The sequence below is a fragment of the Episyrphus balteatus genome, chromosome 4, assembly GCF_945859705.1.
Source record: "Episyrphus balteatus chromosome 4, idEpiBalt1.1, whole genome shotgun sequence".
Classification (NCBI taxonomy): domain Eukaryota; kingdom Metazoa; phylum Arthropoda; class Insecta; order Diptera; family Syrphidae; genus Episyrphus; species Episyrphus balteatus.
Window position 1 is genome coordinate 1,766,756 of NC_079137.1, and position 16,079 is coordinate 1,782,834.

Genomic DNA, 16,079 nt, shown 5'->3' on the forward strand with positions numbered 1-16,079 from the left:
TATGAAAAATGTCTTCCTGCTATTCGTTTTGCAGTAAATTGTTCGACAAGCGAAATTAAAAATTATACCGTTTAGTTGAAGTCTCCAACTCTTTTTCGCACCAGCAGCGTACTAGGCTGCTACTGGCTGCTGTCCAGCTTAGGACCAGTTGAACAAATATTTAAGCCGTGGTTCATCAACTTTTCTTTTCTTCGTAAATCGATAGTAAAGCCTAGTACGCAGATCCCCATACAAATCATCGAACAATATTAGCTGAGCTAAAATGGATCCCTTACAAATTATCGATAACTTGTATGAGAATTTTATCTCGGCTAAAATTTAGCTCGATTTACGTACCAGGCTTAAAGCTGAGGTTGCCCACTGGTTGAAGGTTCATACATGTTTAAATAGTCTAACTCATGTTTAACCAGAGTTAAACCACCGGTAATCCACGCAAATTGTCAAGTTAAATTATTAACGTATGTAAAACATGATGTGACCACAAAAATATTGATTTTGAAGTTATTTATCGGCTAAGGTCAGTATTGTATTGTCGTTGTATTGGGAATATTAATTACAAAATTCGCCTCAAAATGGGGGGTAAATTCACAAACGTCAAATTTTTTGGTAGTGATTACGCATCACTGCTTTTTTGCGATGCTGATCGTTGCTCAGCTGATGACGATGCGATGCTGATTGACAAAAAGTTTTACGTTTGAAAACAATTTTTGCTTAATGATGGAAATGTACTAATAAAAACTCTTTGTTGTAGTTAAAATCCGGAGCCTCACATTTTATCTTCTACAGAACTGACTTCGATTTTCTGCCCCAAAAAAATACACTTTCATATATTAATTTTGTTTCTATCAGTTGTTTAATTTGTGTGCTGGTAAAATATTCCCTAAATTTCTTCAAATGTATTCATTTATAAACAATTTAGAATTTGATTAAATACTTTTCATTGTCCTTTTCCTTCATTTTTACTATAAATCGCGTCGGCATCACCAAGTTATCAAGAAAATTCTCGATGCTTTTTTGTTTTATATTTGCGCATCAGTTTATCCAACTCTGCAATAGTGAACGATCGACATTTTTAAGTGATGCTAATTATTTGAGTTTATGAACGTGCTACAGGAATGATCGCAAATCATCTCTGCAGTGATGCGTTTGTGAATTTACACGGGGCTTCAATTAAAAAAAATAGATTTGGTCTATCTTAAGTCCCCATGGGAACTTTTTGTCCAGAATATTTTTTACGATTGTAAATCTTCCTCTGAATTTAATTCGATATCATTGATAAAAATTTTCCTGGGAATGTTTCAAACATGGGAAAGAAAAGTTTCACTACGAATTTATTGGTATCGGCAGTTAATTTTCTGGGGACACCGACACACCTTCAAGACAAATCACACATCTCGGTTTGAGAAACATATTTGATAAAATCTTGACTTGTCTACCTCGTACCTTCAAATAAAAGAAAACAAAACTTTCTTTTTAATATTTTCTTAAATATTACAAAACTTTGTTTCCCCCTTTTTTATTGTTTTCTTTCTTCGTTTTTTTTATTTTCTTTTTGCTTTTTGTTTAAAGAGAAATTATTCTTTTAAAAACTATTTATTATTATTTTCTGATTTGACTTCAAATATTATGCTTATAGATCGTTTACGGTGTGAGGCTTTCACTATCTAGCTTTAAAGTTTAAAAGTATTTTTGTTTTTATATCGATCAATAGATTTGGTTTCTTTTGTTCTTAATTTAAAAAATAACCGTATTTTGTTGTTTTTTTAGGATTGTTTTTCGTTTTTATTTGTTTTGTTCTTTTTTTTTGTTTTGTATAACGTAAGTAGTTTTTTCCATTTTTTTAACTTAATTTCTTTTATTTTGGTTGTTTTCTTTTTTTTAACAAAAAAAAAATGCATTCAAATATAAACAACATAATTGTGTATAAAATCAATCTTCAAGTTAAAAAAAAAATACAATATGACAAAATTAATAAAAAATTGAATTTGGGTGGAGAGTGAGAAGAGAGAGAATGAGAGGAGTAAATAGAGTTCATCTTTTGCTGTTGTTTTTTCTTGATCGCTTTGCTCATTTACATGCAAAATATATGATTTTCTTCATCATATAAATTTCATGCGCGCAAATTCTTTTATTTTGTTTGTTTTTTTAATTATTATTATTATTTAACGCTCATTATTATTATTATTATTTTTATGTAAAATTTAATGATTAAGTTTAGATATCGACCTAAAATTATTTCTTCTCTTCCGCTGCTGCTGGTTTATCGGTTTTTTCCTCCTTGGGCTTGTCATCCGCTTCGTCGTCTTCGTCGTTTTGCGATAAACTTGGGATATTATCATCCGAGTCATCGTCTTCTTCGAAGTCGTCAAAGTTCTTTAAATCGGATGCTTGATTCATGAAATTTGGCCATTCAGATTCCATGGCTATAAAATAAAAATAAATTTTAGAAAAAAAAAATCGATAAAAGAAAGAGGGCTTTTTGTATTTACCAGTTTCTTGGTCTTCATCATCTGACTCATCTTTCCATTTGTTGAAATTTGCTTTGAGGAAATGCAGTTTGGTCTTGTCGTTTGTTAACGATGACCAATAAGGACCACTTTCTTTCTATAAATTGAACAAATGAATCATTTTAGTTTATTCTTTTTTTTTTTTTTTTTATATTTTTTTTTTTCTTACTTTATAAATAGTAAATTCCAAACACCTGCCGATATTTTTACTTGTTACTCGTTCAGGATCAACATTTTTTAGGAAGTTCAACTGGAGTTCGTATACCTTATTGCTATCCAGAGCGTCTTTTCCAGTGAATTTCATTGAATCATCTGTTACTCTATTTTACGAGAATAAATTTTAACATATATTTTGAACAAATTTTTTTATTAAAACTTACTTGTAGTCAATGTCCTTGCATTCTACTTCGATAGTAACGAACAGAAGGTCATTCCTTTGAGCCCAGGATACTGGAGGATGAGATACACTAAAGAAAAAGCACAAATTTAAGTTTGATACGAATAAAATCCAAATAGACTAGAGGAGAGCAGAAAAAGCTATAGAGTGGTGTCTTATATTAATATCAATCTACAACTCGGTCATTACTGAACTGCTGGAAGAAGGGGAATGCCAAGTGCATATTTTGTTTACACAAAGAAATTATACTTATATTTTTCATTCAAAATAAATAATGTATTTACTCAATAAATTTTGTATAATTTGCATTTATCTTCATTTTTCCTTTTCAAGTACTTTACAAAACAACAAACACTTTGAAAATGATTATAAAGTTAAACAGTCCTCCAGAGAGCAGTTTAAATTTATTTGGATTTAACAAGATTGGATTTAAGTAGAGAATATTATGGATTTGGATTTATTTTTTGGATTTAAATTACTTGCGAAATTCTTAGCAAGAAAAATTTTATCGAAATCATTTGTTTTAGAGAAAATTGAAAAATCTCGAAATGTTACGGGATGTATGCGTTTTCGTCCTAGCTCGATGTACAGATAGACGCACGGACGAACAGACGACATGCCGAAAACCATTTACATAGTTGGACTTTACTTTATGTTGGTTTTGATTAAAACCTAAAATTTTTGACACGAAACTAGCATAAAGGAAGTTATAAAAGCAACAACACTCAGGAAAAAAAACCTACTTGCCTACAAAATACACACAACTCTCCAAAACCATTACATATTTTTATATTCCTCTGGCAGGTATCTATATAATTTTTTCAAGCACTTCGTTGCCACGATTAAGATGTGTTTAATTGCTAAACAGCCCCCAATGCTGTCAGATTCTTTAAGAATTTAATTACAAAATGGTGGTAACTCATCTTTATTTATGAGTTTCTATGCACAATTTTAAAAAGAGATGCCTCGACCAGTGTGACTAAAATTAATTTTAAGTTAGCTGAAAAAGGGACTTTTGTGGCAATGTAACATACTCTAAAAGAAGTTGTTAGTTTAAGAACTTCATGTACAAGCAATCCCAATTATTTCTGATACCTGTGACACACTGCTTCATAGAATAGATACACTGATCTGTACACTGTAATTGCAGTGTGTCACTAAGGTGGTCCTTATTTGGGACATGCAGTTGGATAGCCGACATCCGGTTGGAAATACTGAGAAAAATTTTCCCTATTTTTTTTTAGATTTGTATTTGACTCCCTTCCTCCCCCGGATTCAAGGATAAGTTTTTTTGTAAAACGTCATTTTCTTTGATTTTGTTAGGTAATTTTCTAATTGTATATGGGGTTTTCCTGATTGTACCTAGGCAGTTGAAATAAAAATTCACACAAATTAGAGAATTTTTTTTCCGCTATTTAGAACTAATTAATGGCCATCCACCGTGGAATTTCGGCAAAAAGCAATACATAATATATAGTGTCACATGTATTTAAAAAAATGTTTGCTTTACAGAATTAAATGGAAATGTTGCGTGGCAAGAGGAGCGGAGGAGGTGTCGGTGAGATGGATGGGTAAGAATTAGGATTAGGTAGGAAATAACGGAAGTGTTTGGAAAGAGAAGGATAAGGAATGCTAAGTTACAGGCACTGCTTGTGAAGCACGGCATTAGGCTCGCCGGATTGGGGCGGATCTTACCCCCAAACTTAACCTCGCCTACAAACAAACACATCAGGCCAGTTACAAAAACAGAACCAAAAACCATTTCTTAACGAAGTGACAGCAGACGGACTATCATCATCTCAAGGGCATTGCTGATATTAGTGCAGTGTGCCCTAAACCCTCTCAACCATGGAAATCCGCGGTCATGTGCTCGATAATGCTTTCAAACAAAATCCTTCGAATGTTTCGGAATGGCATTCGTCGGTCTCATGAGAAAACCTCGTAACTCCCAAAATCAAAATTTTACAGGAGAGACGAAAGAGTAAACAAACGACAGAGTAGTTGGGAAGAAACGCGCTGTGCAAAATTTGAATTTAAGTCTATTTAGAGTTTTCGGAATGACCCCAAATTTTCTGGGTTGCTCCGCTGACATATTTTCTAAAGAATGGCATTCAAAAGTCATTTTTGAAAAAAAGTGGAGTTACGAGGTTTTCTTATGAGATCGACAATATGTTTGTTTCTTTAACGATCACAATATTGTTGTACAAGGTTTAGTAAGATTGTGTTACAACAAAATCGAAGAGACGCCAAACAAGGGAACCAATTTTGGTAGTTTAAAATAGATAAAGCCCTCTTACAAGATTTTGATGATATGACACATCAATTCCTTCTAAAATGTGTGTTTTGAAGGAATAGTCTAGAACTCTAGCAGTAAAACCAAACACATGACCTTTTAGTGGCTTACGTCTGTGTCCACATTTATAGAAAATTGCTATTTACGATATTACAATTCAAGGAGATAAGCAGACAGTGAAGAAGATTGAACAAAAAAGTAATTACATACTTCTGCCAGACATTGATATAGCCCTAAGCAAATTTTTTTAAAATCGTGATAGGGCAGAAAAGAAGGTCAAGGGACTCGTGGGGATAACTTCTTTATCACCCAATCCACACATGTCCTCAATTACAAAAGAATTTATATATAGACTTTCAAAGCATAATCCCCATTAACATACCCACTCGCCTTGACAACGCCTTAACTCAAATGTAAAGATGCCAAGAGTCTCCAATTTACTTAATTAAATTGCTTAATATTGATTGAATTTAAAAAAGTAAAAAAAACACACCCTCGTAACTATGTAGGAGGAAGCACCTGGCAACAAGTTCAATGACTCTTTTGGAATAGGTACAAAAAAAAAACTAAGCTTAATTGTCTTGTGTGTATGATAAAATGCAAATGTCAAGCACTTATCATTTCATTCCCCGATAAGAGGACCACATAGTTTTCTTTTAACAGAGCCCATACCCAAATGTGGGTGATTGCATAGAAACAAATAGAAAAGTATGATGACTCCGCGGAGGGTCACCATGCCGCCGCCACCCAAGGAGAGGACAAAACGGAAGCACTCATCTGAGTTACATCCGTTCGCATTGTCTAGTCTTCCCGCATCATCATCGGAAGATGAGCAAAAGAATTACGAGACAAGAAAAAACTCCCTTTTGTATGAATGAATGTAAAATTGAACATAACCTCAAAAAATAAATCGTCATCGTCTTGCGGCGAACGAAGAGAAAAAACTCGAAAGATCCAAAACCGAATCATCGGGAACAGTCTTTTTTCGAGATTAAATGGAATTGGTCATTCGAAAAAATTGAGACAAGTGCATGTTTGTAAATGGATCGCGGTTAAACAATCTATTTCCATATAAACGCACAGCATGACCATCATAAATTCCCTTTTTTTTTTCTTTCATTTTAAATGGTAATTATTGATTGCAATTTGATAATCATTTCAATTTCAATATGAGAAGGAAAAATAAAAAAAAAGAAAATTTATTACATCTAAAAACCATTGGAGAGAAAGAGAAGACCGATTATGTGTGTCTTCTTTTTTTATATCAAAGATGGACGCCGGGGGGAGAAAGCACGCGTATAAAATTTACACTGCCGCAGAAAACAATTTTTTTTTTCTTTTTGGTTTTTCTACAAGATTTTGGTTTTTAAATGATACGTTGGTTTAAATTTATATTAACTTACACTGGTGCCATGATTAGATTATCCTTTTTATTTTTTGGTTATTGCGCTGAGTTGTTTTAATTAAATTTGTGTGAGAAAAATTAAAAAGCGATATATCGGAAAAATCACACCCGCAAAATTACAAATGTGAAAAAACTCATCGGCAGCAGCAGGGAAGAAATGAAACTAGCGAGTGATGGTGGTTTTTTAAGTTATATGGATGGGAGATGTGGCGATTTCAGCGACGTCTAGGTATTGATGGTGGATTTAATTGTAGTTGCCATTTTTGTATTTATTTCATAAGGGTTTGTTTAGATTTGTAATAAAAAAAAGGAAAGTTATTTTTTGAAAAAAATATATATTGCGCTAACTAAAATAAAGTTTAGTCAAGTTTTACAAATATTTAAACAATGATTCAGCATGTATTTAGTTCTGGGTTCAAGGTTCATATTATGTTAAAACAGCCAAGTACATTTTTAAACAAAAATTGAACAACGCTAGTTCGCTCAAATAGGTGAGTTAAAAAACTGCACAAAAAGGCTGTAGGGTATTAGTGCCGGGCTACACGGTGATTTTTCAATCGCCTAACCAGTCAGGATGTAGGCAAAGGGGTGAGGATTATCCTCTTTTTGACGTTTGTTCCTAGAAAATGTGAATTGGAACGTGATTGGGCACAATACTGTGTAGCCAGGCCCTTAGCCTGGTAAAATATACTCATGAGTACTTTACTTGTGATTGTCAATGAAATGTATTTTCGAAGAAATCAATCATCTCTGAGTGCCAGTTGTACAAACGTGGATCAGCCTTGGTTCACGAATGTAACCCACCGATTTCGGCGGATCAGCTTCGGTTCAAGCATGAATGTGGCTATTTCTACATATATGAACCTTGAACCAGTGCTAAACCCAACTAGCACAACAGCTTCTATAAATTGAGATCTCGCAGGTACTTCTTTTTATACAGCTTGTATTGAGCTTGCTTCAGAATTTAATTGCTTATAGAAGTTCGAACTTGTTTAACAACTTCTAATAAGTTGTTTAAATACTGTTAAGGAAACTTAAACGAAAAAAGCTTATTTTCGGAAAAGCCTTCTTAATGAATTTATAGAAGCTTTACAGAAATTACAAAGTTTAGTATTTGATTTTTGGTTTTGATATTGAATAATCTAGCTGGGACACTTTTTGGTTTTGACATTGAATTATTTAGCTCGGACATGTTTTGTTTTGACATTTCTGCTATTTGAACTGATTAAGTTTTTGACTTCATTAATGAATATAATAGGATGGCCGAGTGGGTAGAGTGGCGGACTGCCACCAAGCAGATACGAAGTTCGATTCCTGGGTGTGGTAAAAAAAATTATATACTTTTAAAATTATTATTAATAGATATGCTAAAAACAAATGGAATAATATATATAATTTCAGATCAAAAGATAAAATTCATGATTTGAAATCAAACAAACACCAGTTAAAAAAGAATTTTTTTTTTGTTTTTGTAGTTGTTTTTTTTTTTTTTAATTTCGATAAGACATGTATTAAAGAGCTATACAAGCTCTTCCGAAGCTATCTGTCAAATCTCAAAGCTTCTGTAGAGCATCTGTAAAGCTTCGTTTAAACGTCTTATAGAGGGTCAAACTTGTATAACGTTTTCCTTTTTCCATGCCCAACAACCTTACTAAAGCTTAAAAGAAGCTGAAATGTAGCTTTTGTAATACCTTAATCGAAGCTGAAATGTTAGTTGGGATAAAAGTTCCGTGTTGGTTTAAGAGAACCTCAATACAACAGTATTTTTGTAAAAAATGGCAGCCCTTTTAACTAGTATATTTATAAACTTTCAACCTGGTCATTTCATTTTAAAAAGCCTAAATTAATCCAAAACATTTTTTATTTTCGTAAATTGCAGAAATGTAAACAAAACCTTATTGATTTCTAAACTGTCCCTATATTCTCCAAAAATATTTATGCGCCCTCTAACATTTCACAAAGCAATTTAAGTTTTTTGAACACATCCTTTTCTCGATAAACGTCAATTTTTTCACATTTTTTTTTTTTCAGAGCTCATCTGTATTTTGAAGTCTGTGAAGAAAATTTGTGCTAAAGAAATTTTCAACCAACAAGGTATTACTTAACTTTTTTTCCAATTTCTTTCATCCACTTGAATTAAGACAATATTCTCGATAAAAACAAATCACACTAAATAAATATTAAATCTTTTAGAATGTTGCGATCAGCCGCTACCAAGTTTTCCGGAGTTCTCCGCAGCTCAATGGGCTTGACTGCCACCCGTATGTCTGCCATCGGAGCCGTTCGTATGTCTCACGATTCCAGTGAAACTGACGAACAATTCGACAAACGCTACGAGGATTACTTCAACCGTCCCGACATTGATGGCTGGGAGATCCGCAAGGGCATGAACGATTTGCTCGGTATGGATTTGGTCCCAGATCCAAAAATCATCATTGCTGGCTTGAAGGCCTGCCGTCGCGTCAACGATTATGCTTTGGCTGCTCGTTGGGTCGAGGGATGCAAGGAAAAGTGCGGTGACAAAACTGCCGAAGTCTATCCATATTTGTTGAGCGAAATTAGGCCAACATTGACCGAACTTGGTGTTAACACACCCGAGGAATTGGGCTACGATCAACCACAATTGGCATTGAAGTCTGTTTATGATATGTAATTTAATTGTTTTAAAATAAAAAAAGAAAATGTTTGTAGAACTATATTACCTGAATAAATAACAAAATGGTATTTCCTCCAAAAACAATTTTTGCCTTTTTTTTTATTTTCATTTCTCTGAATAAATCGATAACAAAGAAAAAAAAAACTTGGTTATGTAATGGGGCTGATTGGAATTGTTCATCGAATGAGGTTAGGTTTGTTTATTGTTTTTGTGTTGAGGCTTGCTTGGGGGAAAGAGAAGCCTTTACTTTTGTATGAATTTTAATTTCGATGGGCTTTATTCCAAGAATCAGACCCTTTTAGGTAAATCATTGCCCGTTGTTTTGCTAAGTCGTCCGCCTCATTATTTCACTTTCTACTAGATACAAATAAATTTGGATATCTTATTGATTAATAAAAAAAAAGTTTGAAAGCAGAGAAAGGTCCTATCCGTTATTAAATAAAATGAAATTACAAAATTCCAATAAAATGTTGACCCTATAAATTAGGTTTAAAATTCCCAAAATTCAGTATTCATCAACTATCGATTGATAGCTGTAAATCACAATACGGGTGTTTATTTTAAAGTGTATAAGTGCCCATTAACGTTTGAATTTCCTTCCGTCTGTCTGAAATATATTAGAGATAGAGACCGTATCTGAGAATTTGGTTCTATGGATGCCCAAATATTTAAGGTTCTCATTGTTCTAATGCAAAGGAAAAGATTGGGTTCTATCATATAGATCCAAATGTATTTTTTTTCACTAAAAATATTTTTTTTTTTTAATTTACAGTGCGATCACAAGGTGCATCTGGTTTAACTAGAATGGAACTTGGACCAAAACATAACATAGATTCATAAAAACATACATAAAAGCCACAAGTTTCATCCTTTTATCTTTGTAAGGGTCGATCATTTTTACACAAGAAATGTAATACATAATTTCGTTCATATTCGAAATGGTCACAGATTTATTTTATACAACTTACCCATTGGTTTAAAATTTCTGTAACAAATGGGTATCTCACATTTTTTACATGTGGGAATGACTAAATCAGATATAGAGACCAATCCTGAGTTATTGCCCTATCCATATGGAGCCAAAGAGCTCTTCAGGCTATGATTCATGTAAGGGAAGTTTTAACTTAACAAATTACGGCGTATTCAAAAGGAAAGTTATGTTTTTAAGTTTAAGTTAAAAAAAAAAACTTTTTAGAACAGAAATTAGAATATAGCATTAAGAGGAACATTAAACATTAACATTAGCAAAAACTAATTTCATTTCTTGGCACTGAAATTTTTTTAAAAAATGATAAAATGGCTTAAGCCGATTTTTGATCTAAATGTTTTCCTTGCATTTGACTACTTTTAACAAGTCTGGGCATATAAGTTATTTATTGTATTAATTGTTATTAGTGTATTAATTGCTTCAGGTGTTATAGTATTCCAGCCGTCTTGTAATACACTCATTGATCTCCGACCCTTTTATCTAGCTCTCCAACATCAACTCTATGGCGGCGACCGTACCATTAAAGGATTTCTTCGTCTTCTCTCTGTTTGAGGTAATCCTATCAGAATCTGGAAGTATGTTTAGGCTATTTATCATGTTGAAATATGAATCCTTCGCCAATAAATCTTAGTACAGAGATCAATGCGTTTTTCTACAATATCTATCGCCTTGATCATTCTTCCAATGACTTGAGTCGAATCTTTCACTTAACTTGAAGAGAAACAACGCCAGACCATTACAGAACCGCCTCCCTACGTGACGATGAGAACTAAATAGTTGGGTAGCATCTTTTTTTTTCAGCGCTGTGCCAAATACCTCGAACTTGGATTTATCGATCCATAAGGCTCTGTTTAAGGTTTATTCTGGCCCACTTATTCCGTGTTGAATTTATTTCGGCACGTATTTCGGTTGCTGTTTGTCGTCTATTTCGTTTGATCATTGTTACTTTAAAAATAAAACCTGACATCTCTAAAATCAGGCTCTAAAAAGTTTGAAACAGGAAAACTTCATGTTTTGATACTTGATCGAGATGACCACGGTTATGAATGGTTTTTGGTCTTTAAATGAAATGGTTATCAGGAGGATAAGGTTTGATTTGTGATAGAAAATCGTGAGCGATGAGATTACAACCCTATTTCATGGTTATTTCGTTTTAAAAACATTTTAATTTTACATATATTTTCTTTAATAATATAAAAGTTCATAACTGTTTTGAGAAAGAAAAGAAAAAATTTATATAAAAAATAAAAACAGATAACTTTACACTCATTTCCACTTCTTAAAAACTTCTTCAGCTTTTTGCAAGTTTTCATCCTTCTTCATAAAGCAATAACGAACATAATTCTCAGCCAGTGGTTTATTTTGTTCGCTATAAAATGCACTCGGAGGTATACCTTGCAAACCCATACTTTTGGTCATCCATTTAGTGAATCGATAATCTCGATATTTGTCTGTTTCTGAATTCATATCCACTTTGTTTTCTACAAAAAAGAAAATAAAAACATAATATAATCGTCATTAAGATACAACTTTGTTCTTACCCAAACTCGACCAATCTGCCAACATAAAATAACCTCCATCTGGTATTGTTGGTTTCATACCAGCATCTTCAAGGAACTTTGCCATATAATCTCTCTTTTTCTTTAAATCTTTTGGCAAATAATTGAAATAACACTCGGGCGAATCTAAACGTGTCATTTCTAATTCAAAACCTTGAGCAACAGCCTCTTGCAGAGGCGTAGCAACTGTGAATACACAATTTTGATGAACCATTTGTAGATTATTTATAAGATTTGATGGTCCATAGGCCCAACCAATCTTCCAGCCGGTAACTGAAAAGGTCTTTCCAGCCGAACCAATTGTCACTGTTCGCTCCCACATATCGGGAAGTGAACAAATTCGAATGTGTTCGGCTTTATCAAAGACCAGCCATTCGTAGACTTCATCAGAAATGCAAAGAACATTCCATTTTTTACATAATTCGGCAATTTTTTCCAATTCTTCACGATTGAAAACCTTTCCAATTGGATTGTGAGGAGTATTGATGATAATGGCTTTGGTTTTTTCATTAAAGAGATTCTCTAGCTCTTTTTCATCCAAGACCCAATCGGCAGATGTTATTACTCCATCAGTTTTGGTCTGAGAAATCAAAGTTGTAAAATTTTGTGTGTGGAGTAAGGTCATGAAAAACTTACAGGTTTTAATGGAATAAATCGTGGAACTCCATCAGCAGCTCGCACCATGGGTTCGTAGCAATCGAAAAACGGTTCGATAATGATGACTTCATCGCCAGCATCAACATTACTCAAAATGGCACAGAATAGAGCCTCGTAAGCACCACACGTAATCATGACCTCGGTGTTACCATCAATGTCACGCCCAACTAACTTTGAATAAAGCTTCGAAAGAGCTTGAACAAGCCTTGGATGGCCCTAAATTTTAATTAACATTATCAAAGAATACTCGATGAGGAGTGTAGTACAGTGCATTTATGATGTTCATATACGGGTGAACCAGCAGTTTGTTTTTGCTCATTCGATAGAGAATTGGCTGAATATCATAATTCTGATTTTTCGCACTCGTGAAATTCAACTTTTGGCCGCCATCTTGGATTTTAGTTTTTATTAAATATCTCGACTCCTGTTCATCCTAGTTGGTAATGCAAAAAAACGTAGAAAATTGAATTTCACGTCGCGACGTTTATATTAAGAAGACTTTTCGATATTCTGAATATTAAAAAAGTTACCTACAAGCCAAAAAAGTAAAAAAAAAAAACGAAAAAAAAAGAAAATTTTTAAGTTTTGAGAACTTATTATCAAAATTTTGAAAAAACCTTCCGAGAATAGATTGTTCACCTTAAAATTCTCTACAACTCTGTTACAAAACTTTTTTCTGTATCACTATAAATACAAAACTTATTGATACTTTTTTGTTAAAAAATACCGCTTTTGTACCAAATATAGAGACAGAAAAATAATGCACGTCTTGAATTTTTTTCTTGTAAAACTATAAATATATATAGCTAAGGCTATAAATCACTTAGCATTTTAAATTCAAGATTTGGTTGAAAAAACTTTAAGACAAAAATAAGAAAGATAAGTAACAAAGAAAAAAGAAGGGTATTTGTTAACAAAAAGGTATTAATTACTTTTTTATGTACAGCGATACAGAAAAACAATGCAAAGCTGAGTTGTAGAGAATTTTAAGGTGAACAATTTTATTTTTTTACTTTTTTGGCTTGTAATTTTTTTAATATTCAGAATATCGAAAAAGTGTTCTTAACATAAAAATCGCGAAATTCAATAGTCTACGTTTTTTGTATAACCAACTTTTGCCTAGGATCAGAGTTGTAAAAAATTGCAATCTATTTTGAATGCAATCTTTAATGACTTCAATCATAAGATTGCATTCATTAACTTACATTTGAGACTTAGACTTCAAATTTTGCAAACACTAATCATTTGTACTGCATTCAAATGATTGCAGTTGTAGCGATTCATGAAATTCATAATTTTGTATTTTCCACTTAGTTTTAAAATCATTTTCAAATATTATTTTACTTTAAGAACGAAGAAAAAAATAACAAAAATAATAAAAATTATTTAAATTATTTCTATTTTAAGTGGAGCGATTGAATATAATTCAATTTTAAAGTTCAAGTGACCTCAACTCCAAATTTATAAAGCGTTTCGCCCAGGTACGACAGTGGGCTCATCAGTTAGATCTGTCGTACCCTTACTAAGACGCCTTATTTTGGTCGATGTTTACCGACTCTATATAAAACTCACAGCATGAATATACTGTGAATTCTAATATTCAAAGGGAATTTGTTTAAATTCAATTATATTCAATCGCTCCACTTAAAATAGAAATAATTTAAATAATTTTTATTATTTTTGTTATTTTTTTTCTTCGTTATTATATCAGCCTGACCACGGGCATACATTTTTCTAAGGTCTGAATTTAAACAAATTCCCTTTGAATATTAGAATTCACAGTATATTCATGCTGTGAGTTTTATATAGAGTCGGTAAACATCGACCAAAATAAGGTGTCTTAGTAAGGGTACGACAGATCTAACTGATGAGCCCACTGTCGTACCTGGGCGAAACGCTTTATAAATTTGGAGTTGAGGTCACTTGAACTTTAAAATTGAATTTTACTTTAAGAACAAATTTTATACTAATCACCGACTCTGTGCAAAGTTTATTTATCGAATTTAAAACAAACTTTTTGATATAGTGCTTAAAAAATATAATAAAATCAGTTTTATTTAAGAATTCAAAGAAGTAGTTTCTTTTCATCCGAAGCTACTACACAGTCTTTGCATTCTTTTTGCAATCTTTCCATTCCTTGGCAGTCTTTTGCATTCATTTGCATTCTTTTGTATTCATTTTCATTCTTTTGTATTGAAAAGAATGCAAAAGACTTTGTAACTGAATTTCAAAGACGGCATTCACAAAAGATTGCATTCTTTTACAACCTTGCCTATGATGAATAAAAGTCGAGATATTCAATAAAAACTAAAATGCAAGACGGCGGCCAAAAGGTGAAAAATCAGTGTTATGATATTCAGCCAATTCTCTATCGAATGAGCAAAAAATAATTTTGAGGTACAAACTGCTGGGTCAAATTATAAACGCACTGGATTAGTGAGGGTTGCAATTTAACTTACAAATCCTCGAGTATATTGATTCATGAGTGGATTGTCACTTGAGGCGATTTTACTCAAAGCGTCTGTCACGTATTCAGGGGCAGCAAAATCGGGAAAACCTTGTCCTAAGTTAAGGGGTTTGTATTTTAATGCGAGTGGAACATATTCATTCCTTTAAAAAAAAAAATAGAAACTAAGAAAAAACAAAACAAAAGGGAAGAAAAAAAAAACAAGAACCAACCAAACACTTGTTGTTCCTTGGAATCGTTTAGGAAGTGTGAATCTGTCCATACGATTTTCTTTCAAACAATTCGTTGTGCTAAACTTCTTACAAACAGCTGGAAGAGATGCCCCGAATGACTTTTGACTGAATATCAATTTATCAGTTGCTATTCGTCTAAACATCTGAAAGCGAATGAAAGTAGATACAAAAAAAAAATTAAAAACAATTAAACCACCACAACCACTGAACTAATTTACATTTGTGGGATAAAGAAAGGTCACAAGGAATAAGTGATAAATGCAATAATATTGTGGTTTAATAAAAAAAAAGAGAGATAAGCGATAAGCCTGCGTATTAATTTAAAAAACAACTAAACGAACTATAGGCACGTTGCGTAACTAAACTAGACTATTTTGTGCATTATTTCAAAAACAACAAAATGCTAAAATATTGTTTTAATTAAATTTACGTCATAATTTTGATTTGATTAAATTTTTTTTATACGAACTTATAACCTGCCTGGCATTTATTAAATTTGATTTTTTTTTTGTTATTTTGGCACACAGAAATTTACCAACAGCAGCTGTTTAAAAGTATAACTTTGTTCTTCGGATTTGTATTTAATAAATGTATTATATTTGAGTATTAAATTGCGTTTTTATTAATTAAATTTATGTTGGAAAATTTTGGTAATTTATTGCAATTTGTTTACGATTTTACAAATTTTTTTGTTGTCAATTTTGGGTTTTGACAGCGTGTTAATTTTTAAATGACAGGTGAAACAGAAGGAAATGAAACATTGAGCACAGTTTGCACTATGAAAAATCTTAAAAATTATTTATTGATAACAAAAAAGTAAAGACTTTTTGACTAAAGTTCAAATAAGATAATTTTGCAAATAACGTCAGTTTGAATTTCTAAAAATATTCTTATACGATTTGATATTGGAAATGAGA

The 16,079-nt window shown here is 32.4% G+C and overlaps 3 protein-coding genes across 7 annotated transcripts; 1 reads left to right on the forward strand and 2 right to left on the reverse strand.

Annotated features, from left to right (window-relative positions):
- Nucleotides 1–1,987: 1,987 nt before the first annotated feature.
- Nucleotides 1,988–6,777, reverse strand: LOC129918950 (uncharacterized protein CG16817). Its single transcript, XM_055999720.1, has 5 exons — nucleotides 6,601–6,777; nucleotides 2,888–2,974; nucleotides 2,677–2,827; nucleotides 2,490–2,604; nucleotides 1,988–2,423 (listed from the first exon to the last, which is right to left on the reverse strand). Exons 1-5 carry the CDS (start codon nucleotides 6,609–6,611, stop codon nucleotides 2,233–2,235), a joined length of 555 nt encoding a protein of 184 aa, XP_055855695.1. The 5' UTR covers nucleotides 6,612–6,777; the 3' UTR covers nucleotides 1,988–2,232.
- Nucleotides 6,778–8,578: 1,801 nt separating this feature from the next.
- Nucleotides 8,579–9,342, forward strand: LOC129919702 (cytochrome c oxidase subunit 5A, mitochondrial). Its single transcript, XM_056000674.1, has 2 exons — nucleotides 8,579–8,696; nucleotides 8,796–9,342. The coding sequence occupies exon 2, from the start codon at nucleotides 8,797–8,799 to the stop codon at nucleotides 9,253–9,255; it is 459 nt and encodes a 152-aa protein (XP_055856649.1). The 5' UTR covers nucleotides 8,579–8,696; nucleotide 8,796; the 3' UTR covers nucleotides 9,256–9,342.
- Nucleotides 9,343–11,481: 2,139 nt separating this feature from the next.
- LOC129919485 (kynurenine aminotransferase) lies at nucleotides 11,482–15,859 on the reverse strand. 5 transcript variants are annotated; one of them, XM_056000372.1, is made up of 6 exons: nucleotides 15,702–15,859; nucleotides 15,142–15,305; nucleotides 14,922–15,072; nucleotides 12,442–12,678; nucleotides 11,788–12,385; nucleotides 11,482–11,727 (listed from the first exon to the last, which is right to left on the reverse strand). In XM_056000372.1, exons 2-6 carry the CDS (start codon nucleotides 15,303–15,305, stop codon nucleotides 11,513–11,515), a joined length of 1,365 nt encoding a protein of 454 aa, XP_055856347.1. In that variant the 5' UTR covers nucleotides 15,702–15,859; the 3' UTR covers nucleotides 11,482–11,512. The 5 variants fall into 5 exon arrangements, with proteins under 5 accessions (XP_055856347.1, XP_055856346.1, XP_055856345.1 ...); XM_056000371.1 differs by having other exon boundaries at nucleotides 15,643–15,859; XM_056000370.1 differs by having other exon boundaries at nucleotides 15,632–15,859.
- Nucleotides 15,860–16,079: the final 220 nt, after the last annotated feature.

Excerpts from the sequence above, each read along its gene's own strand:
- LOC129919485 (XM_056000372.1), bottom strand. The coding sequence starts at position 15,305 with ATGTTTAGACGAATAGCAACTGATAAATTGATATTCAGTCAAAAGTCA. Across the intron at positions 15,073-15,141 it reads CAAGGAACAACAAGTGTTTG|GAATGAATATGTTCCACTCG; the intron begins GTTGGTTCTTGT and ends TTTTTTTTAAAG. Across the intron at positions 12,679-14,921 it reads ATCAATATACTCGAGGATTT|GGCCATCCAAGGCTTGTTCA; the intron begins GTAAGTTAAATT and ends ATTAAAATTTAG.
- LOC129918950 (XM_055999720.1), bottom strand. Across the intron at positions 2,828-2,887 it reads TGCAAGGACATTGACTACAA|AGTAACAGATGATTCAATGA; the intron begins GTAAGTTTTAAT and ends CTCGTAAAATAG. Across the intron at positions 2,424-2,489 it reads TGATGAAGACCAAGAAACTG|CCATGGAATCTGAATGGCCA; the intron begins GTAAATACAAAA and ends TTTATTTTATAG.
- LOC129919702 (XM_056000674.1), top strand. The coding sequence starts at position 8,797 with ATGTTGCGATCAGCCGCTACCAAGTTTTCCGGAGTTCTCCGCAGCTCA.